Source organism: Taudactylus pleione, unplaced genomic scaffold, assembly GCF_031769625.1.
Source record: "Taudactylus pleione unplaced genomic scaffold, aTauple2 ptg000289l, whole genome shotgun sequence".
NCBI lineage: Eukaryota > Metazoa > Chordata > Amphibia > Anura > Myobatrachidae > Taudactylus > Taudactylus pleione.
The window spans coordinates 784,132-809,595 of NW_028284691.1; the positions used below are offsets into that span (position 1 = coordinate 784,132).

At 42.8% G+C, this 25,464-nt stretch overlaps 1 protein-coding gene across 1 annotated transcript in view; it reads left to right on the forward strand.

Annotated features, from left to right (window-relative positions):
• STAB1 (stabilin 1) overlaps window positions 1-25,464 on the forward strand; it is a 490,754-nt gene that overhangs the window by 116,229 nt on the left and 349,061 nt on the right. Inside the window, exons 25-31 of the mRNA XM_088482458.1 lie at window positions 1,776-1,871; window positions 1,982-2,077; window positions 8,173-8,220; window positions 10,193-10,317; window positions 10,601-10,712; window positions 11,215-11,292; window positions 14,745-14,846. Of these exons, the coding sequence (XP_088338584.1) occupies window positions 1,776-1,871; window positions 1,982-2,077; window positions 8,173-8,220; window positions 10,193-10,317; window positions 10,601-10,712; window positions 11,215-11,292; window positions 14,745-14,846 (657 nt within the window). The remainder of the gene's footprint in view (window positions 1-1,775; window positions 1,872-1,981; window positions 2,078-8,172; window positions 8,221-10,192; window positions 10,318-10,600; window positions 10,713-11,214; window positions 11,293-14,744; window positions 14,847-25,464) is intronic.

Below are 25,464 nucleotides of genomic sequence, written 5' to 3' on the forward strand. Positions count from 1 at the left end.
AAACCCAGGCCCGGGTAATTAGAAGATGGTGAATTTTCCCGCACTCAAGCATCGAAAATATTATATTTTTGATGCTTGATGAATTCTGTCCCCATATTAGTGTATGGGGACAGCGGGCCATTCCGTCAGAGGAAGGTAAGCAGGAGAAATCTGTGATATCTCTTGCTTTACCCTCTTGATGAATGGCCTGAGTACTTAATTTTTAAAATTGCAGGTGAAAATGTTAATTTTCACTTGCTTTTGTAAAAATTAATTGATGATGAATAGGCATAGGCAAACGCAGGGGGGGTTTCCTTCTGCCTGGAAACCCCCCTCCCCAGCCCACAATAGAAATAGTAATATAATAGATTGTTACTAGTGCTGCATGCTCTTCTCAGTATCAGAAATGAAATAATTAGCACTACCTGTGGATCTTTTAACATGTATCAGCCAGTAATAAATAACCTGTGCACCAACTAGGAGATCTGGAAAACATGCACTGTTAGAGATGCACTGCTATAGAGCCCAATATGTACATATATGTCCAGGGCCATGCTAGGTTCTTCTTCTGTTCCTCCAGGCTCCCAAACTTGCTCTGCTCCAATAGTCTGGAATGGTGCCCATATCTAAAATAAATACGTTCACCTCAGGCAGGATGGCCTACTGGCGCATCTAATGGCTTACTGTGATCACTGGTCCTGTATATGCTGGAATTAATACACACAATACACTTTGTATGACGCTTATTAAAGCTGGTTAAGTACTAATTCTGCCCTCTTCATGGACAGGCCATACTCGCTCTAATATTAAGCATTTGGAAACCCCCCTCTGGAAATCCTGCGTTTGCCACTGAATAGGCCCCTATTTTCAGCGATTTTGACCATGTGATTGAAAGCATCCATTATATTTAAGGCAAGACATGCCAGGTTTTCCTTTAATAAAATTGTCACTTTAAATCCTCCTGCAAAAATTGCAGAATATCAGGAATTTTGAAAAACCACAGCTTAATAAATAAATCCGTATTTGTGACATCACCAAGCTGGTTATAGCCTGGTTGCATAAGCTAATATTTAAATACTGATTAAAACTGACAGATGCAGAGAAGGTAACACTAAATGGAGTTTGAAGTGGACAGGTCGGACAGTCCCAATGCGTCTAAGAAATGAAATAGCAATTAAATGATAGAGCAATGAAATTAAATAGTATTACTCCAGAAAATGACAGGCACTGTTGTATATGCTAAAATAACGTTCAGAAGTATCATATTGTATTGCAAAATATGTAAGATTGTACTTAATTTATTTAATGTAAGCTATGGGGTCTAATTATTATACATCGCATTATGGACACAGGCTCTGATAAGAAGTCTAAAGTGATCAATTACATTACTTTAGTTTTGGGGTCAGACCTGGCTGAGCTAATGCTAAAGTTTTTCAGACCTGCAAATTATTTAAGAACCCAAAGACAAAGAATGTTATTAAATGTCATTTAATATGGCAAATTGTCACAATGCTACCTGAATAAAATGCAGATAATAAATTTACATACACAACTAAAAAGGTGTTTTAGCCTAGGGCGGCCGGAACCAATAATCAGGCTCTGGTCATTGACACTTTTCCAGCGGTTTTTATGGTATTTATTGTTTTGTTCCATTATGTTTCCCTAGGGATCATACACTGAGCTCGGAATGACCCCAAATAGTCTTTCTAAATTATGGAAGTTGAGCCAAGATTTTAGGATTTGTGGACTAGGCAAAAAAATAATAATGATAATTTTCATTTCTGTTTTTTCAACAGAACGATTGCACTTGTCAGAAAGGATACGTTGGTGATGGGTACATTTGTGACTCAGTTAACAGATGTTTAGAAAATAATGGAGGCTGTCACGAAATGGTCAGTAACACCAACTGTAAATTATCTGACATGCAGTCTCAATAAAAAGAATCCTAGGTTGAAAAACAACAATGCGTTCAATAATTAGTGTAATCCTTCACTTGTCTTAGGCTACTTGTAAGCCAACATCAGGAGGAGAGAGGACTTGTACTTGCCTCGAAGGTTTTGAGGGCAACGGCTTCACTTGTTATGGAGATATGTTAATGGTTAGTATAAGGTATTACTTTCAACTCTACTGATTTACAATAAAAATCTAGAACTTATTCACTAACAACAAATTTCAGTATAAAGTTTGCACTAAACTACAGTATGGCAACCAACAAGACACTTGCTTTTATTGTAAAAACATATAAGTAAATGCATATTGAAGATTTATAGAAATTACCAATAGTTTAAGATATAACTATTTTCCAATTTATTGAAATCATGACTATTTAGATCCATGAATATTTAAGACCCCCTGAATTCAATAACTGGACACAAACGGGTACCTCAGGCCATGGAGAATACTCTCTGTAGGAGAACATTTTTTGTCTGTTGTTCATAAACATTTTGAGTCAGATGCAAATTTGAACGGACCAAACCTCTTAATTGGTTCCAGGTTTCTAGATGGCTTACAAATTTTTATCCGCTTCCTCCGGTAGATAGAACCGAGTGGAAAACTCTGCCTTCAGTGGACACCCCCATAGCTCGCCTTGCGAAGACAACTACTACTCCACTTCCTAATGTGACTACACTGAAAGATGCCACTGTTAGGAAGATCAAGTTTTTTCTCAAGTCTTTCATTATGGCAACTGCTTCCGCTTTACTTCCAGCCCTGCTTTCTGTATGGGTAATCATAGTTCTAAAATAAATAGGCAAACTCCTCAGAGCGGTGTGCATTCTGGTACTCCCTGTTCCTAATTGCTTCCGCTAATAGACAATATTAGGGAGGCAGCTACCTACCTCGAGGAGGCTGCAATTTACTCATAGATTTTGTCAGCAAGGGTGTCTGCATCGGCTATCATGATCAGAAGGGCTTTTTGGCTGCATACCTGGCTAGTAGACACAGAATTCAAAAAGTAAAGTCACTTCCTTTCAACGGGTAGGTACTCTTCTGCAAAGAATTAGGAAAGATTATTGCGTCTGTGGTAGCTTCAAAGACATCCTTACTTCCTTTAGCTGACCAGAATCCAAGGGTCCTTCCTTTCAGCCTCAGAGCAGTCATAAATATCAGCCCTCCTGTCGTGGTTAGGCGACCTTCTCTAGAGGCTGGTCTAGAGATCGTCAGGCTTGGGTGGGACAACATCCAAACCCCAAGCCCACATGACAAGCCCAGCCTTTACCTGGAGGATCTTGCTGTGGGGGGGGGAATCTTCTCAGGTTCTGACAACATCGGCTGGTAAGTGGCATTATAACACAGGGCAGGGGTGTATCTTGGGGTCCAAGCACCCCTGGCAAAGTAAGGGACTGGCACCCCCCCTGTTGGCAGTTAGTAAACAGACACCGTGGTGGCTGAATGGGCTTGATCGCCCCTCCTCCCCTCCCTCGTTGTCCGGAGCTGATGCTTCTGACTGAATGATCAGCAGCAGCACAGACTTTATACAGACTGAACTGGCCACTAGTGGTATTGCTGGGTGGCGCCAGCGCGCCCCCACACACCCTTCGAAGCCCCTGGCGAGTGCCATCCTGGCCAATAGGAAGATACACCCCTGACACAGGGGTATGTTTTGGACCTCTTAGTGGCCCCAGAAAGTCCTTGGCTTTGCAGGAGTCCATTCGCTTTCTCTTGGCATCAAGCGTCATTGCCCCTATTTCCTATCATCAGTGTTGCAGGGGTTTCTATTTAAACCTCTTCCTCACGTAGAAACTGGACAGCTCCTTTTGCCCCATCTTAACCACTTGCCTGGCATGGTCGCATTTTTCCAACCACACCAGGCAGTGCTTTATCTGATCTGGTCGCAATATTTCGCCCAGTCAGATAAACAGTGTGGGCGGCTGACCTTCCGGCCACTCTGCTTCCCTGCACCCTCCCCCATTCTCTCTCGTGCTGCCGATCACTGCTAATTCGTCAGCACAACAGGACCCCCCAGCCAGCGGCTGCAGAGATTAGCAGCCACTGAGAAAAAGTTAATTAACCTCCCCCCCGCCCCATAAAGTGTGTCTGATGCCACTGTCGAAATGAAAGTAGCGATGGTCACGATGTTTCCGATGTTCCAATGGTGGTGATCCGATGTTCCAATGATAGGGGGGGAAAAATTACAAATATTTTAAAAATCTATTTTGGATAAGTTTAAATAGATGTTCTTCACCTAATTCACTCATAACAAAACCAACAATTTTTGAGCGGTTTTTAGAAAAAAAAATTGTCAGTTAAGTGGTTAAATCTCAAGTCTCTCAAGTCCCCAGTATCCAGGTTCATCATTCACGCCATGTAACCAGGAAACTACATGGCATTTCTAGACATCAGAGACGCATACCTACTTATTATAACCTAGCATTGACATCACAATCTACTATGGTTTGCAGTCCTCTCTATTCAGTTTCAAGCCTTATCTTTTGGCCTTTCCATGGCTCCTCCAGTATTCACCAAAGTGATGTCTGTTATGGCTGCAATTCTTTGACAGCCTGGCATAAGGATCATCCCATTCCAGGACAACCTCTTAATCACTACAAAGTCTCAGGACACCTTGACCTGCCACTTTCGCCTGGTGATTCGCATGATGAAGTTTCAGTGGTGAATTCTAAGTCTTCGGAAGTCAATCCTTGTCCCACTGCAGAGAATGGTCCACTTAGGGGCTTTGCTGGATACACAGACTCAGTGGGTTTTTTTCCCCACAGAATAGATTTTTTCCTTACTGTTCCTGATCAGATCACTTCTAGGTGCAGTTGGCTTCTGCATCTGAGTCCTAGGCAAATTGGTGTCGACCTTCGACAAGGTGGAATTTCCTCAATTTCATTCATGGATCTTCCAAGGAGAACTTCGGGCCAGATGCAGTAGGACCCAACACCACATCCAGTCCCAGATCTTCCAGTAGTTTCTGAGCGAGACACATTTTCCTCTGGTGGCTGGAGAGCCCTCACTTGACTAGGGGCTGTCCCTTTCATGTTGAGGATTGAGTTCTCATCACCACAAATGCCAGTCTTTTGGTTTGGGGAGCTGTTATCCTACAAACAAGCTTTCAGGTCCATTGGTCTGTGCAGTAAGTTTTGCTGCCCATAAACATCCTGGAGTTTCGGGCCATATAATTGGATCTAACTCAGGCTCAGTCTCTTTTGCAGGGTCTTCCAGTCAAGGTGCAGTTAGACAATTTGATGTCAGTCACTTACATAAAACACCAGTGAAACACATGTGGAAAACAGACAGGTTAATGCGGTTGGCCAAACAGTTTCTTCCAGCGCACTTGGTGTCTACTTTCCAGGAGTAGACAATTTTCCTGCCACCTCAAGGTCTTCCTGCAGCTAGTGGAGCTGTGGGTTCAGCCAGTGGTGGACATGTTGGCCTTCAGGATGAATCACAAGGTGGACAGATACTGCTCAAGAACTTGAGATCAAGAAGGCATTTCTCGAGGACACCTTGTCCATTCTAAGATCATTCACATTTTTCCTCCGATCACTCTCATCCAGTAAGTCTTAGGAAAAAAGAAAGCAAGAAAGGATGATGGCCATTATGCTGGTTCTTGACTGGCCTTGCAAGGCTTTGAATGTGGAACTCCTCAGTATATTGGTTGTCTGTCTCAGCGTCTACCTCTCAGACCAGTCCTCCTCATCTGACTTTAATGGTGTTGCTGTTGAGACAGTCCTCTTAAAAGCCAGGGGATACTCCGAAGTGTTGGTACAGACCATGCTTCGCGATAGAAAGCCTGGATATGCCAGAATTAATTTCTCATGGTGTGAACAGCATGTTTCTATCTTAATTTTTTTTGCCTTTCCAGGATCTTAACCTTTATCCATACAGGATTGGACCTGGGGCTCTGACTCTCTCAAAATGTACATTATGTCTCTTTGTTTTCTTTCAAAAGAGGATTGTGACCCTTTCTGCTATTCAGACTTTTCTCCAGGGGCTTTCACATCTCAAACTTTCATTTGTTCATCCGGTGGTCTCGTGGGACTTGTGCTCCAGATCCTAAGAAGTCTATTTTTGACCCCTTGGAAATGGAGGACCTTCATCTCTTGACATGGAAAACTGTGTTTCTTTTGGCTATCTCCTCAGACAGCAGGTTTTTGGAGCTTAGTGCATTGTCCCACAGGACTCCCCTTCTCATATTCCACTTGCAGACCATGGTGAACTTTTAACCAAAGGTTGTGTCCCTTTACCACATCAATAGTGGTTCCTTCCCTTCCAGACAAGGATCAACCAGATTCTAGGTCCTCCCTATGTTACTTGGATGTGGTTTGGGCTGTTCAAACTAGGGATGTGCATCCCACAGATGCCTTGTATGTGCTCTATAAAGTCCATAGGCGGGACTGTCCAGCCTCCAAGCAGACCATTGCCTGATGGATAATGGTGGTCATAAGCCAGGCTTATTGTCAGAGTTCAGCCGAGGATCGGCCGTCCCTTACCGTCCCGCCGGCTTCCTCTGACTTCCCAGGCAGTCGGGCGGCTGGTAAAGCGACGTGGGAGGTGCTGAGCATTCTCCCTGATGCTGGTGTGTCGGGCGGCCTGGTGCGCGGGGATCGGAATCTCCGTCATGGGCGCCGCCACGACACTTCCTTCTCTGACTAGCCTTCCTTCCCTGACAGTCTGGCCGGTCAGCTGACGCTGTGGACCAATCAGTGGGCTTCCAGGGGTATACATCCGGCTCCTGTGTATCAGGTAGTTGCCTGAACAACCATTGTCGCTGCTAGTGTTACTAGTGGTCTCTCGTTCCAGGTTCCCTTGCTTCCAGTGATCTATCCCTGTGTGCAGCTATATCGTCCATCTCACCAGTGCTTTACCACCTCAGCCTGTGTGCAGCTATATCGTCCATCTCACCAGTGCTTTACCACCTAAGCCTGTGTGCAGCTATATCGTCCATCTCACCGGTGCTTTACCACCTCAGTCTGTGTGCAGCTATATCGTTCATCCACCAGTGCGTTACCACCGATGCCTGTGTGCAGTATACTATCCATTTCACCAGTGCTTTACCATCACAGCTTGAGTGTAGGTATACGTACCCACCTCTCCAGTGTCATCATCTCTGACTGGCTCCAGCACAACTACCCACCTCGTTACTGGACTCTGTGGTCCCTACCTACGTGCTACAGTATTGCACCGTGGTGCACTCCTTCTGACCGGCAACCCAGTAGAGTGTGTCTGTAGTGCACACTTCCTTGTACCTCAAGTACAGTATCCCGAACTAGGGGTTCCACCCCTGTCCTTACGTGCCTCTTACTGGCACTGACCCTTTGGGCCACGAGTGTTCATCTCTCCTTTTTCCCGCAGGCTTTGGTCACCTAGTGAAAGGACCGCGACCTGGCGGGGTCACTGGCGAACACCATCTCGTGGGTTAGATTCCGCACTTTTGACTAGGTCTCGCCAACGGTCGTACATTCAGGCGGAGGTCGTACATTCAGGCCCCTCGCCTCCGTTTCCTCCCGCAGCCTCGGGCCTCAGCTTTCAGAAACCCGCCTCCCAGCGTGACACTTATGCTTTGGCAGCTTAGCCTGTTTAGGACATGGTAAGAGCTCATCTGACTAGGTCAATGGAGATCTCCTGGCTGGCTAGACAGAACGTTTTAGTGCAGCAGCTCTGCAGGGCAGCTGCCTGGTCCTCAGTGCACACCTTTTTGAAATTCTATCACTCTAACACCTTAAGGGATGCTAGTTTTAGAGCAAAAAGTGTTATGTACAGCACAGGACTGTTTCCTCACTTATGGACAGCTTTGGACATCCCCAATGTCTCTAGTGTCCCCATGGATGAAAGTGAAAACGTGATTTTTGTAAATCACTTTCTCTGATTCCATGTGGGACACTGGCTGCTCTCCCTGATGCTCCCGATGGTTCTGAAAGTTCTTCCCTGACTAGATGCTTCCAGTGATGTGTGCATGTGTGTGTATACCTTTCTCCTCTTCTATCATTTGGGTTTGATTAGTTAGGGAAGGGGGTAGGGTATAGAGGAGGAGGAGCCTGTGCTATTAGATTTTTTAACCTTTTGGTGCTCAGACTCCTCCAGCGCCATCTATACCATAATGTCTTAAGGATTTATCTGGTTAGAACAAATATTCTGTTTTCTGTTGTTTATCATGTCAATACTGGTGCAAAACTCTCAAATAATATTGCTGTTTGGTGGCTAGGTGATATTGTGTTATCATGTATTTTAAAATGTTTTATATCTTTTTAGGAACTGTTGCGGATGCCAGATGTGAACACTTTCAATAATTTTTTAAAGGTAATATTGTGTTCCCACCTATGGAGCGACGTTACTCTGCAAAAGCTACTTTCCACCTTCCCCTTGTGTACTAGCATGATCCTGAATATACAAGCACTGAAACACCCACTTTCAGTGCTGCTGCGTGGTGTAACACCGCCTGTGATTCAAACACCCCACCACGTGCAGCAGCAACACTTGCACCTGTCCTATGGCAGAATATTTTGCGCATGGCAGTAGCAAATAATCGCTTTACTACATGAACATCGACATTGCGTGCACTTAGCGTGAACCTCTGCATCTGGCCCTGTATGATTCCAATCCTGCTCCATCATCCGCTTTAATGGCACTAGTGTCATACTTGTCAGCTCTGAAAGTCTCCAGAGAGTAGATGCAGCTGATCACTGTGGGGCACGGGGCCAGGTGCTTCTTGTCATTTAGGCAGCATAATGCTGTGCATCTAGGGTCGCTGAAGAAGTGACCGGGCCAATATGCCACAGTTCTCTGATAATCGTGCCATCGTACCCCCATCTCACCCACTTCACTGGGCAGTCCCAAGATGTTCCATGAGAGTAGGCAAGTGTGGCTAGTGTTTCCCCATCCAATCAATGATCTTTATGTGAGTATCCATATCTGCTTTGCTCTTCTAAGAATAAATGTAAGAGGAAAATAAATGAATCCTGTGTATAAATAGCTATTGGTCATGTTGATAAACCATGGCAAGTAATCCAGTCTCAAGTCGGGGGCAGCATTATTCCAATTACTATACTCAATATTAACTTTAATAACAAAAATAGCTTTTGTAAATGGATTGCTTACTAGCTTTATAAGTTCCTTAACAGAACATGTTTTCTTCATTTTTTGCATGGAGTCATGGTGTGCTTGTTTAATATGCAATGCTTTCAGATTATTAACCTGATTTTGTTGGTAGGCAGTAATAGGCAGTGGTGGACCTGGGCATGAAGGGCCCACCGTGGGAATGCAGTGGTTAGGGCCCATGCTTAAAGGATGTGGTCATCCACCAGAGGGGGTATGGCCAGCTACCACAGACGCTTGGCTAACCATCAGGCAGGGCGGACCACCGGGGATTTCCCCTGTACCCCTGTGGGCCAGTCCAACCCTGGTAACATGTGTATAAGTAGGCTTGTCATATACTGTAATCCCTTCTGGACACATACAAATTATACATTTTCTGTTTTAAGTTTTATGTCTTCATTTCTCCTGGTTTTAATCAGCCACATAACCTATGTAATTCACATGTGTCCCGAATTAAAAGGATGATATAACAAGCCGATGTATAGGTGTATTTGTCATTGCAACCTCTATCATTGCATCCTCTATCATGACAAGAAGTGTGATTATTTGTCACCATGATTTATGAAGAGAGGCATTCATTTACTGCTTCTCCGGTCCTGTCTTTGTGGATGTGTGCAAGTTTAAGCTGGTTTACAGGCCCAGATTTGGACAGTTCCACTAATGAAAGAAAACAAAAACTGTTTTTTTTTTCATTTCCTAATTAATTTTTAATTAATTTAATAATTAAAAAAAATTTTAAATTGTAATTCTTTTTAAAAAAATAATAATTCTGTGAATAAAGATTTTTTGAAAGGTTCTGTCATCACCATCCTGAGATGGTGATTTGTTTTTGCTTACTGTTGTCCTGGATGTTCTCAATCGGGATGGGTACGGGATGCCTGCGCTCGGGATCCTGGCGGTCAGAATCCTGACGCCGGCATCCCGACAGGTTTAGAATACCGACACTTGTCGGTCAGTATTCTAACCCTCTCCCTACCCTAACCCTCCCTTTTGTGCCTGACCCTAACCTTCCCCCTAGTGCCTAACCCGGGATTGCAGCTTGAGTGACTGCAACCCACACTACCCTTCTGGTGCCTCCCCCCAGCTGCTCCCCTGCCCATTGGCCATGGCCTCCTAACACCAAAGATAATATTGTTGCCTGATTATAACATGTTTGTTATATTTCCTGATAAAACAGTTGTCGAAATTCAAGATTCCAAACAATGTTACTGCCCTTGTCCCTTCTGAAGCAGCCTTTGGAGCCCTGACACAGAAGGATATACAGTTTTGGACGAATCCTTACAGGTTCCCTTTTTTTATGAGGTAAAATACTCCTAGTTATGAAATTAATTAATTAATGGGTATGCTATAGTACACATAGCCCACGATTTGGGGTACTTGGACCAACTGTTTTGCCTTTAAACTATCTTGGCGGACTTGCACCGCCTCCTGCAAATCGTGGGCTGTTACATTTGGCCCATTGTCTTTTTGTATATAATAGTAACGTTACATTAAAATTATTTTAATATGTTAACTGATATGTGTTCTGTGCATTTTTTGCGTTCATTTATATGTCTAATACCAGTAATGTGTACGATCACCACAGAGCACACTTTCTACGGCAAGCTTTCACCTCTGATCATCTGAAGCAACACAGTGGCCAGGAATTAGCTACACTTGACCCCAGGACAAAGTGGGAGATAAAAATAATGAATGGGGTAAATATTTTCCGCAATCCCTCAGTACACAAAAAGCCCAATGCCGCATATCCACTTGTAGACATGGAAACGACAGCACGATTACGACATTGTAATCGTGCTGTCGTTTCCATGTCTAGTGATGTGCCTACACTGAACGTTCACTTGTTCAGTCTAGGCACATCCATCATCCATCATCCCCGCACATGCTGAACCTGAACCAGCACGTACAGGCGATGATAGATGTCAGAAACGACCAGCGGGCACGCGCATCGCTGTTTTTTTCCGACCAAAACATGCTCGATGCATGCGAGATGTATGCGCGATTTGCAAGCGATTGCACGATAAGGACGTTATCGTGCAATCGCTTGTTAACATCGCTAAGTGGATACCCCCCTTAACATAACTAACTGCATCTTATCTATAAGTCATATGATAACGTATAGTAAAATTTACTCACCCACTCTATAGCAATGACTTTCACTGCCGAGGAAATTCAGGCTTTGTTCATTCTTTATTTCAGAATCTAACCGTTAACAACGCAAGTGTCATTGCTGTTGACATTCCAACTACAAATGGGTTTATTTTCATTATCAACCAGGTTAGTAGTATAATAATAGTTCTGAATTAACAGGGAGTGTGTGATATAGGGGGGAATTCAAATCAAAGCGATGAATTCAATTCAACGAGACGTTTGGACAGGCTAAAGGATTTCTTTTCACACCCCCCTGGGGATGCGAGGAGAAATCCGTCAAAAGTGCCGGCCACGCGTCTGTTTTTTGGCTTAGCGCGGCGCTAACAGCCTCGCAGTCGGTACTTTAATTGGAGAATGTCGGTTCTCGCGACTGAACACCCAGGTGAAGTCGCGAGAACCGGCATTCTCTGACTTAACAGCGCGCTGAATTGAATAGCCCCGGGAGCTCCCTTCCGGGGCTATTCAGCATCACGCTGAATTGAATTACGTCCACAGAGAGGTTGTGTGTCGAGAGGTAGAGATGAATGTCCTTGGCAGCCCCTGGCAGCTGGACTTTCTTCTGGTACCGTAACATCACTTACCTGCTGCCTAGGGGTTCTAGGGTGAGTTACCCTGGATATTAAAGACAGGAGGGAGGCCCTGGGTGGTGTTTGATGGGACTCAGATTGGTAGATCTTTGTTGAAAATATGGGCAGCAATTGCATTGGCAGGGGTATTTGTGTAAAGTCAGACTGGGGCATAAAGTACCTAAGGAGGAATGCAGTGGTAGGGGTCCATGCTTAATGGGTGTGGTCAATTACCACAGCGGGTGTCACCAGACAGTGTTGTAACAGAGCGGCAGTGTGCCCTGTGCCGCCCCTGAGTGCATGACATCATGACCTCGAGTTGAGGAGGCAGGCCGCCAGGACTGGGAAGCATGGATGGCACTGCCTGAAGACACTCCAAGTGGATGTACAGGCTGCAGGGTGCCTGTCTAGAGCGTTCAAAGGATGCTCTGGGCAACACTAAAGCCGTGATACTGGCAGCAGGGTGTTCCAGGCACCCTGCTAGCCAGATGCAGGGGCCATGGGGCAGCGATGGTGCCTCCAGGGCCCTGCCACTGCACTGCTTGCACACCCCTTGTTACAGCCTTGCCTACCATTAGAGACATTAGAGAGGGTATATGTGTATGTATGTATGTACAGTATGTATTTATGTATGTATGTGTATATACCACATTAATGCACTCTACATTTAATAAGGGATCCCCGTAAATACATGCCTTTATGTAAAAATAAAAAGGTTCAGTTATCTAAGTTATTACCACTGATGACGTAAGTGTCGGTTATTTATTTATTTATTTGAATTTTTTTCCGTCTACTTTCTTAGTTATCAATATGCTATATTTTAAATGTTATTTTCACACAAGAAAACAGAAGATCTGTTAATCTACCTACTAATTTTGATTGTCACGAGGGCGATGCTTGGTGTAGTTTCTATAGAAGCGTAATAATCACCCATGTTTATCCATGTGCCTGCTCTTCCAGATAACTGACCCTCTAATTGAGAAACGATGTATAATTTCAGTGCATGGTTTGGAGCTTGACATTAAAAGATGGAGTGGGGCCCTAAGGCAGGTGGGCCCATCGGGGCTTTCCCCTGTACCTCTGTAGGCCAGTCCGATCCTGGTGGCCAGATATCTGTGAAATATTTGGCTGGCAGTAATCTCTGTGAAATCGTGAAATGGGGTATTTTTGTGCAGTATACTGAATGCCTGTATGTCTGGAAATGGTATCTCTGTGCAATGGGCTTATGTCGGTGGAATATACAGTATAGTAGGCAATTCATCTTGAGGAAATTTATCGTTTGTGGTGCTATGTATTGGTATCAATCGTTGGTTGTGGTCCCTACACACATTAATTAGAAGATAAGGTCTACTGTATATGTATTTACTGTATAGCTCTCTTAACCAAAGCTTATATGTCTGGTATAGGTTTTTTCAGGATACCATCATCCATCCGTGCACTACATATATGTTTGCTGTAATGTAATTCTAACACTTCCAATCTCCGCAGCAGGTTTTGTGTAACAAGCTAATTTTACATATTCGTGTAACCGTTGTACGCATACTTTGCCGTGCCCCATTAATGTGCATTTGGCTACAAATGGTGTGGTTAAAATATAGATTTACAGCATAAACGTTCTAGTTCTATAAGGTCATTGCCATTTGAAAACAGATTATAGAGTAATGTCTCATACACTTGATACTTTTATATCACCATATCTTAAGGGCCACATACATCTGCCGGCCGATTCACCGTTCTCCCGATCGGACCTGAAACCGCGATCCGCCAGACGGAAATGCCAACCGGTGGCCATCAATGATCGCTGGGGCATCAGTGAAATTCTACATGTTAAAAAACCCTGATTTGCTGATCGCAATCATATTTTGATCGTGATCTACAAATCAGTAAAATTTAACATGTTGAATTTCACTGATACCCCAAAACTGACCTCTGGGGATCGGAGAATTGTGACCATCTGTCACTAGTGTATTGGGGCCTTGTACGTCCCATGTAACTTATGTATTATTTGATTGGGCAAGAAGTGATGTAGGCCTTTAATGATGTATTTTAATTTTGGATTCCCTCAGCACAGCATCATTTCAATTGCTATCTAAGGCAGACTCATGCCTGACCCAGCAGTTTGTTATGTACAGTACATATGTGCATACTACAATATATGGGGCATATTTATCACAATCCACATCTCAGATCAATGGTGTTATTATCACAGGGCTTTCCCTGGTATTTTTTTTTACAATTTATTATTAGTAAATTTCAGGCAGATTTTATTACATGTATGGGAAATGTGATCTGCTTACTAAAAATATGTGAATTGAAGGGATTGGAGTAGTTTTTCATGTAAAAAGTGTGTGAAAATAGCCATTTTCACATTGTTTTAGTAAAAATAATGGTTATAAATACGCCTCTATGGGCTCGATTCAGTTCAATGCGAGTCAAATAGCGCGGGGAGGGAGCACCCGAAACGATTCAATTCTGTGCGCTAAGTCGGAGAATGCCCGTTCTCCCGCCCCTCGCGCCTTAAAAAGGGTGTTTAGTCATGTGAACAGGCATTCTCTGACTAAACTTCCCGGCGCGATGCTGTATCCGCCACGCTAAGGGCAGAAAACAGCATCGCGCCTGTACTTTTGTCGGGTTTCTGCTCGCATCCTTGGAGGGGTGCGAGAAGAAATCCTTAATAGCGCGCAGTGTTGAATAGCTCCGGAAGCTCCCTCCCGACGCTATTTAATTTGCGTTCAATTGAACTGAGCCCAATATGTCTGATGGATTGCATTTTCATTGCTGTTTTTATTCTTATGTTGCTCATTTATGTACATTGCTAATGTTTTGCTTGTCTGCAAAAAGTTAATTGTTTGTTTTATAAAATAAATAAAGAATATTTAAAAATGTATGCAGATTTACAATTTCACATGGGGAACTATAGAAACATATGTGAAATATACATCAATACATGGATAATAAGTAAAAATGCTCTTGATTGTTTAGACCTATAAAAGAAACATTTTGTTTCCTCAGGTTTTGATCCCACCACTTGGAAATATACCTCCGGAGCTACCAGGCCTTTACCAAAAATTAGACCAAATTTCTGCATTTCAACAGTTTAAACTAGAAATCAAGGTAGGTCTTTGTCTGACTGAACCAGGAAGAAAAGTGAAGCAGGATACTGGAGGATGTATGATTTATGGATGACAGGAAGTTATAGTGGATAACAGGAGGTAGTGTCATTCATAAAATGCAGATTGCCTGACTTAAACAAAATGCAAACTATCATAAATGATGGCACAAGCTTATACCATACAGATCAGTGTAAGATTTTAGCAGGTTCCTAGGTAGAGATTGTGTACATAACCACAATCAGAAAATAAGCGAGAGACAAATCCCGCAAAGCCACTGGAAGCCATTCCAGCAGCAGCTTGTGTGTAATTGTGTCGGCACCATAGAGAATAAACATACAATACAAGGGATAATTTTCCCTCTACTGTAGATTGAAGTTACTTGTAAATGTACAATCATTTGCTGTACGTATTGGTTATTGCTTATAATAAAAAAGGGAAAATACAATTTTTATTGATAACTAATAATTTGTAGATATTAATGTCTTGTTTATTTGTAAATATTCCACAGGTTATCTAGTAAAAGCTAAAAATAAACTGTATATTTCTTGCAGCCAATCCATAATTAAACAGTAAGACCTGTACTACACTCCGCTATCCATTCAAATGCCGTTGTATAGAGGGGAGGTACAAAAAGGTCTTGTGAATGCAATATATTTGGGTTCACGAGAAGCTGGATTGTGGATCATGTGATCCATGACATCACAAGTAAACCAACCCTGAATGGCATGACTGTGATTTCTATTATATTAGCTTTGATGTGACCTACTATCTGATTAAAAATAGTGAATGCATAGCTATTAACTGTCCTGATTTATGTCCTAATCAGGACAGCTTTCTGAGAGGTATGTATAAATTCCTAATGATTTATACACCTTAAATGTCACTATTTAGCGTTATAAGTCGCACAAGAAATAATTGCTTTCCAGACTTGGAATGTGGTTCCTAAGCACAAAAAGATATTATTCACCAAAAAGCAGATAGTTACACGCTATGATCTAAATACAATTAGCACAAACAAATTATACAATCACAAGGTACAGTCAAATACATACGCATACGCTCTGGATCCAGATTCCCAGCATCAAACGTGAAGCCTCCATCAAAGAAAGAAAGAAGATGACTAACTACCAGATTCAGAGCGCTTGGTTATGTACTCTTCCAGAGATAGGCAATACAATAGAACTAGTTGGCATAATCCCATTGGTTCTTCTTCCTGGTTCTTCTGTTACGATACAGTTCATAGGTCAGTTTGTATTGTTATAGTCCAGCCTCCAACAGCTCTTTGTGTCCATTTTCCAGCCGAAGAACAAGTCTAAACTGGCTAATAAACATCACATTACAGGGTACATTTCAATGCCTAACTCTCTATGATCCATAATTTGCAGACACATGTTGCAATCTCCCTGCCGATGGAACCGGAGATCTGCAAATAAACAGTGGTTTAGAATAGCACCAAACACGGTCTGCTTATCATGTACTAAACCTGAGATCTTAATAATGAATAAAACCTTGAATATTAACCTTAATGCTAGGGAACCTTTTTATGTAAGTGTGCAGTGTGTAAGTGTATGGATATTAAGAAAAGACGCTAATTAGCATTGTGCGTCTACGTGTTTGTGAAGTACACCGTGGTACGTGTTTTGCAGGGTTGTTCATATTATGTTTTAGTAAATGTATGTATTTATATAATGAGAACTTTTAACATTGTTCTATTGCGTGGGAATCACACGACGCTAAATAATAGCATCGCCGTATGCACTGATATTGTGTGAGATTCGCTAAAATGACGTTGAGAGGCCATTCGCAAAATGGTGTCTTGTTGCCATTCGCAAAATAGCGTTCTGCAGATTTTCATTTTAACAGATTCTGTCTCAGCCAATTATCCAGCTTCGACAGTCCACCCTTTGATAGCAAACAACATGCTATCACACTCTGATTTTAAAATTTAATTTAGGATTACACTATGACATATTATTTAATGTTATATTATGGGATGGAACAAGGTGGTTCTTAAACCATCAATAATGAGTCTCTGGGAGGGACATAATACTACCCTTATACACACACCGTGGATCTTGGGAGATCATGGGATAGATGTGGGGATGCATGTAACCTATAAAGGAAGTCTTGGAGGGGATAGGGACTTACATTATTTAAGATGTTTAAAAATAACATTTCATAATACATTTCATGCATGTCTAAATCTATACATCATCTGATGGTACATTCTAGTTCAGGGTTGTAATGCAGTCCTACATTTACCTCAGTATTCATATTGTTACTACTAATAACCATCATAATTTCATTCCTTCGATTTACCTTATCTTTACATTTTCCACATTTCAACACAGTAAGAACACATTTGACACATAAGCCAATTACTATGATGACAACCAATATGAGGATCAGGAGTTTACCTATACTAGCAACCATTTCCTGGACCCACTCTCCTAGACCGGAGAACCATTTCACTAGGTTCAACCAAGAAACTCATTCCTCTACCTTCTCCTCTACTTCAGCCACTGAAGCATTATGGTTCTTCCGAAATTCCCATTTTAACTGCAGAATTTCAGCCATCTTCCGGTCTATCACCTCCTTGGGGTCACTAGTATCGTTTGTGATGTATGTGCAACACTTTACACCAAATTGGGTGGCTAAGGTCACACAATAGCCTCTAGTGACAGCTGTTAAATAATTTAATACTAATCTATGTTGCACAAGTTCTTCTTATAAGCTTGTAACTCCCTACCTGTATACCTGAACGTGTCATCATACATCTCGGTGATATTATCTATTAATTTAGCAAGATCTTGGATATATCTGAAATTTAGTGTACCCCGAGCGATCCTGGTGGGATCCAATGCAACTAAAACTTGAAAGCCAGTTGTTTCACTAATTAACTGTGTGGCTTTATGTACATCACCAGGTATCATATTTCTTTTGTCTCTATGTTCATACTGTGTGTGAAGATATGGTGATGGTGTGATTTTATGAATACCAAGCATTTCACCATGTGTAAGGGTCATAACTTCTGGAACTACTCTTCCCAGGTAACACAAACCTTCAGAACTCGGAGAGAGCCACTTATACGCTTTCCTTGCACATATAAAATATACATCATCGGGGAGAACATAAGGAATAGTAAACATCATTATCATCACACACATTTCCCTAGCAAGTGATCCTATTTCAGGTTCTCCCATTTGACTCATACAAGTTTCTGGTTGTAATACCTTGGCACAATACCCTTCTGGTACTCTACCAACCATTTCTTTGGTGGAACTTAGTGTATATTTATACCGGAAGTGTCTTCCACCTAGTCTAATTGTGCGTAAAAGTTCAACATTTATAGGTTCACTATCAGCTCTTAGTGAGACGGTCATTATCTGGTTATTCCCCGTCACCTCCCAACTTCCTGGTTTATTGAAGTTGGTGATGTTCAAACATAAAAGTGATTTATCTACTTGGTACTGGTGGAGTTTAAAATTTTCCATCCAGTGCATCCCCTCTTTGCAGTTCTAAGACCTCAGAGACATTTAATGGGAACGGCACTAACCCTACATTATGCTGTCCCTGAGGCACATGAGAACACACCCAACAGTCAGTCTGATTTAAAACTTTGCCCACCATAGTATGATAATCCTCTAAAGGATACCCACCCCAATACAGGTTATACTTAGGCTGGCACGGTTGGATGCATCTCTCATCGACTACGGACCCACAAAACTCACACATACAATAATCCTCAGACGATAGACCGTAACACTGTCTCCGACTTTCCAACATAGCAGATCTCTTAACAATTACTGTCCTGGGTTTGGTCAGAAACCGCCCTTGTGACTGTATTGCTCCTTCTTTCAACTCCACTCCATCGATATCACCATCAGCTCCCCTCTCCGTCCTCTGTCCTCCATCACAGAAACCAGAGATCCCGAAACAACCCAGGATAATGAGAACTCTGGGAGAAAACACAAAGATAACCACAGCAGACCACTCCATTGCTGAAAACAATGATCTACAAATTTCTTTAGCTCAGGTATCTCACTGTAACCTTTAATCCTCTCGGAACAGACTCGCAATTGACAGGTCTACGTTATCTGCCTCGATTCCGTCTTGTCTCTCCACCGGTTGGTTGACCTTCTTACAGTGAGTGGAATGGACCCAGGTGTCTCTCTCTGCCACTTTCAATGAAGTTGTACTCATCAGCAACACCTGATACGGACCTTCCCACCGATCTGTCAAATAACCTGAACGCAAGAAATTTCTGATCAAAACAAATTCTCCAGGTTCAACATCATGACAGTTTGTTTCAGGCATATCATGTGACAACAATTTCAAGTTATACTATAACTGCTTTAACTGTTTACTCATTGTTATAAGATACCTTACAGTAACCTCGTTGCTACTTTTCAAATCTTCCTGCGGACTTATAATCAAATGAGGTTGTCTACCAAACAGTGTTTCAAAGAGGGACAGATTGAGAAGTGGTCTAGGAGTTGTCCTGATACTATGAAGGACAAGTGGTAGTGCTTCTGGCCAACCCAGTCCAGTTTCCGCTATGATCTTACTTAATTTATTTTTAATAGTACCGTTCATCCTCTCCACCTTGGCACTGGCTTGCGGTCGGTAAGGGGTGTGAAGTCTACTATTAATACCCATCAACTTGCACATGTTTTGGAAGACATCACCTGTGAAATGAGTACCCCTATCACTTTCAATAATTCTAGGGATACCATATCTGCATACAAACTCCTGAATTACTTTCTTAGCAGTAAACGCAACAGTATTAGTGGCAGCTGGGTATGCCTCAACCCAATTAGAAAACACATCAGTGCACACTAATACATACTTGAGATTCCTGCAGGGTGGTAATTGGATGAAATCAATTTGTATTACCTGAAAAGGGCTGTCGGTCGGAGGAATGTGGGATGGCTCAGTAGGGATTGTTTTCCAAATGTTTTTCCTCAAGCAGGTCAAACAGGACATTGCTCTCTTTTCCACTTGAGAAGAAAAACCCGGTGCACACCAGTATGCTCTCACCAATTTGCACATACCTTGCTTTCCTAAGTGAGTCAGACCGTGCGCTGCCTCAGCCAGCTTGGGTAGTACACCTTGGGAGCCACTGGTTTACCTTGTCCATCTCTCCAGAGTCCTGAGGCTTCTTGCCCACATCCCTTGCATCTCCAGACTGCCTTTTCCTGAATGGAACACAAATTTTGCATCTCAATTAATTTCTGCATATCAATTGTTTGAAACATCATTTGGTTAATTGGAATGTTCACTTTTAACCCTGCTGCCCATTTGGCAGCTTCATCTGCCCTGTTGTTGCCCAGTGATACCAGATCGTCCTCACATGTATGGGCTTTACACTTAATTACAGCCACTGCCTTAGGCAATTGGATCGCTGTCAGTAGTCCTTTTATATGTTTTGAGTGTGCTACTGGTGTGCCTGCTGCTGTCATAAAATTTCTCAGACGCCATAGAGCACCAAAATCATGTACTACCCCGAAGGCGTACCTAGAGTCAGTGTGGATATTAGCGGATTTGCCTTCTGCTAATTCACACGCTCTTACTAGTGCCACCAGCTCCGCCACTTGGGCCGAGTGAGGTGGACCAAGAGGTTCGGCTTCTATGATGTCTTCGTCATTTACAACAGCAAAACCTGTACATAACTCTCCAGTGACAGTCTGTCTATGACAACTCCCATCCGTGTAAAATGTCACATCTACATTTTCTAAAGGTGTATGTCAGGTCTTGCAGTAAAGGTCTGATTCAGATATTCCATACAATCATGAGCATCAATATACCTGCAGAACTCACCTTTCGCCAGCGACTCACCTCTTTCCACCCTTTGTGCATCTTGTAGCACATATGGTAAATACGTTGCTGGGTTTAACGTACTACACCGCTTAATGGTGATGTTTGCAGGTGCTATTAGGGCTAGTTCCCATTTCGTGAACCTAGCTAAGGAGACATGTCTGGTTTGGGAAGAATTTAGCAAAGCAGATACAGCATGGGGAGTATAGACAATCATATCATGGCCTAATACTACATCCTCACTCTTACTGACCAATAGAGCAGTTGCTGCTACACTTCTTAAACACATTGGGAGTGATCTTGCCACAGTGTCCAATTGTGCACTGTAGTATGCTACAGGCCTACTGGCATCACCATGTTTTTGTGTGAGGACACCTGCTGCACAACCATTAGCTTCCGTACAGTACAAATCAAAAGGTTTTTCATAATCAGGTATTCCCAATTCAGGTGCTCTTGTCAGACTATCCTCAAGGTTAAGGAAAGCCTGCTCTGTTTCCTCTGTGTGCATGACACGATCGGGCTTTGATGAAGAGACTAGGTCCTGTAATGGTAAAGCCAAAATAGAAAAACCTGGGATCCACATTCTGCAGTATCCACACATTCCCAAGAAGGTACGTATGCGGCAGTGTCATGGTCTGTATGGCCTGGATTCGGTCAGTGGTCAGATGTCGTAACCCCTGGGTTAGGCAATGTCCCAAGTATTTAACCATGGACTGGCATGGCTGTAGTTTGTCCTTAGCAACCTTGTGTCCTGTTTGTGAGAGATGAGGCAATAAAAGTTTAGTATTTAAACATGACATAAACGAATCAGAACACAACAATAAATCGTCCACATATTATATTAGAGCAGATCCATTGGCCGGTTGAAAAGATTGTAAATAGTCGTGTAAGGCCTGGGAGAAGAAACTGGGGCTGTCTATGAAGCCCTGGGGCAATTGTGTCCATGTGTATTGTACCCCCCTGTATGTAAATGCATATAGGTACTGACAGGATGAAGAGGGACAGAGAGGGACAGAGAAGAAGGCAGAACAGAGGTCAATGACAGTAAAATGGGTTGCATTTGGTGGGATCTGCATGAGAATGACAGCTGGATTCGGCACTACGGGGAATTGGCTCTCTACTACCTTATTAACCCCTCTAAGGTCTTGTACCAGCCTATAACCCCTCCCACCACTCTTCTTCACAGGAAAGATGGGACTGTTGGCTACACTTGGGAGCTATGTTTGCCATCAATCCAGTGTCCTGTCCATCTTTGGTCCAGAGGCATCCCGGTATCTGAGATAACATTTGTTCTACTTGAGATGGATTTTTATCTGAAACAGTAGAGTGAAACATTAATCTTTGGGGAGTGTCCAATATATCCCTCACCTCATGCGCAACTCTCTCTGGGATATCTAGAAATATACCATCAGGGGTACAATAAATGACACATCCCATTTTACATAACAAATCCCTTCCCAGTAAGTTAGTAGGGGCCGCTGCTGCCAGGAGAAAGGCGTGCCTGGTATGCAATGGACCGATAGTACCCTCTGCAGATTTGGTTAAAGGATAGTGTTGCACTTTACCCGTTACACCCATGCTGGTACTGTTTCGCTGGTCACCTGTAAATTAGATGGAGATTTTATCACTGATCTGGTCGCCCCTGTGTCTACAAGAAAAGCATGTTTAGTACCAGCTACATCAATTAACATTACAGGTTCTTCTCTAACATCCCCAGTTAACCTGACTGACTGTAGACTACAGGTGTGACCTGACCCCTAGAGCTGACTATCTTCTTCCAGCAAAGCATTCACTGCTGTGATGTGAGCAGGTGATGGCTGGAATTGTCCTTTCTGTTGTGGGTGTCCCTTCTGTAGGTATGTCAGTGTTACCTGGTTTGGTGTTTCCCATTTCTTAGCCTTACAGTACTTATATGGCACTCCTGGTTACACCTATAACACCTTCGTCGTTGACGAGTTGTGAAAGGTTGTTGTTGTGTGGATTGGGGAATGAGGAAAAATTGTGGTTGTGTATAGCGATAAGGGTTTGGAGGTTGTATGGGATGAGTGTATTGTGGCTGAGTGTGGTAAGAATTCTGCGGTGATATTTGCATTTCTTCCAGAGCTGATGTTTTTATCATGTTCAATTGTAGATTCCCTGAGGGTGTCCACTGTAACTCCCCTCCACCAAGGAAGTGAGGTCTGAACCCTGGCTTTTAGAGTGTCCTTAAGACCAACCATAAGCACTGTGATTGTCATTTCCCTGTGATGAGTGTTGTCTTTTATGTCCTCTATACCTGTGTATTGGGTAATAGTCTGCAGCGCTCTGTTAAAATAATCTGCTGCAGACTCACTCTCCTTCTGTTTTATCGTGAAGATTTTACTCCAGTTAACAATTAATGGGAAAAATACAGCCAATTGGGTAACAATGTATTGTCCTGATTATGTGCATCAGTTATGGGACTATCTCCATCCAATACACAGGCCGTGATAAACTTGTTCACATCAGTATTGTGTGGAAGACATGCCCGTAATACCACTCGCCAATCTTTATTGGTTGGCTCATGAGCATTACCTAAATCCTTTACAAATCTCTGGCACTTTGCTAGTTCTTTCCTAGGGTCAGGGAAATCTGTTATTATGGAACATAGTTCTGCTCTTGTCCATGGACAATGCATTGCTACGTCCCTTATGGCTACTACACCATGTGCATCCGGATTCCCGTTGGGAACAGTTATTGTCCGGATGGGATGGATGCCTGCCATAATGCTACCTTTGACTTGATTACCGAGTTGAGGGTTCAGCCTACTGCTACTATGTATGGTATTAGTAATCTCCGCTACTGTTAAAGCGGGGGTTAGTACTTCCTGTACAGGTGGGGCTACCTCCATTTCTGGTACTAGCAGGGCGGCTACCTTTGCTTGCTGTGGTGGTACATTTAACATTTGTGCAACATGGGAGAGAGCGGACATCACAACAGGTTCATCATCTACATCATAAACGTGTTCCCTATGGTTAATTAGAAGAGGGTACAAATTACTTGTTACATTTTTATGAGTTTTTACACCGACTGTACCTTCACCCCTATCCGCATAGGGCGGCGGTGGTGCGCGTGAACTACTGACATTACCTTCTGCAACGCTACCTTGCTGTGCGTGTGTGCTACTTTGCAGTGCACACACAATGCTATTTGCATGCGCACTCCCTTGCGTCGTGCACGAGACGCTAGTTTGCGTCGTGTGCACACCGCTAAGCCACATATCCCCCTTGTGCTGCAACAACTTCAAGCAATCATTAAACTTTACTCTTTTCTTCAGAGACTTCACTAAACATATACTGTCTCTGAGATTGTTCAGAACCTCCGTATCAAAGCTACCAATATTAGGAAAAGGTGTTCTACATTTCTTGGCCATTTTGACCCATATGTCGCAATACGCTGTAGCGTATGCACCATACTTTTTAAACATAACATACCTGGCCGATCCTTCCATCTGCAGCGCATCATCAACCATTACTAGAGATGGCTTCGCACCCATCTGGGAAAACGCTTAGCAATCTCTAGAGAATTTCGACTGGTGAACGATTTTCAATGAGCAACGTTCACTCACTCCCACCCATTATACCCAGCTAATCCGCCTGGCATTACAGTCGGCTTGCACAACGAGGAGCAGACTAACCACCTATTGTAAATTATTCTACTTGCGGCTGTATTAAACCAAGCTTCAGCCGCTCGCTCCTTCCCGCTATACCCCACTTTACCTCTACGTTATGATCCGTGTGTATTACACGAAGAGTAAAGTAACCGCCTAGCGTATTATTTTACTTGTGATGAATTTTACCCCAAGCTTCACCACTAGCTTCCTACTTCGAGTTTACTCCCAACTGGTAGCATTTAGAAGTTACTACAACTAACCTTGCCAGCAGTTTCACTCCCACGACACCCACTTCACAATCACAATTTAAATAATCATGCGGTCTGATCGCGCTGCCCATGGAACCTAACTGATCAATGGACTTTGCGATTAATGGGTGTTCGGACCGAGAAAAACCCTTGTTTCTCGATAACCTAAACCACAATGTACAGTCAGGTGCATAAATATTGGGACATTGAGAGAATTTTCAGATTTTGGCCTTTATTCACCACCACAATGGCTTTGAAATGAAACAAACAAGATGTGCTTTAACTGCAGACTTTCAGATTTAATTTGAGGGTAATTACATCCAAATCAGGTGAACGGTGTAGGAATTACAACGGTTTCTATATGTGCCTCACACTTTTTAAGGGGCCAAAAGTAATGGGACTATCAACTCAAAAGCTATTTCATGGACAGGTGTGGGCTATTTCCTCATTAATTCATTATCAATTAAGCAGGTAAAAGGTCTGGAGTTGATTCTAGGTGTGACATTTGCATTTGGAATCAGTTGCTTTCGACTCTCAATATGAGATCCAAAGAGCTGTCACTATCAGTGAAGCAAGCCATCATTAGGCTAAAAAATCAAAACAAACCCATCAGAGAGATAGCAAAAACATTAGGTGTGGCCAAATCAACTGTTTGGAACATTCTTAAAAAGAAAGAACGCATCGGAGAGCTCAGCAACACCAAAAGACCCGGAAGACCACGGAAAACAACTGTGGTGGATGACAGAAGAATTATTTCCCTGGTGAAGACAAACCCCTTCACAACAGTTGGCCAAATCAAGAACACTCTCCAGGAGGTAGGTGTATATGTGTCAAAGTCAACAATCAAGAGAAGACTTCACAAGAGTGAATATAGAGGTTTCACCACAAGATGTAAACCATTGGTGAGCCTCAAAAACATGAAG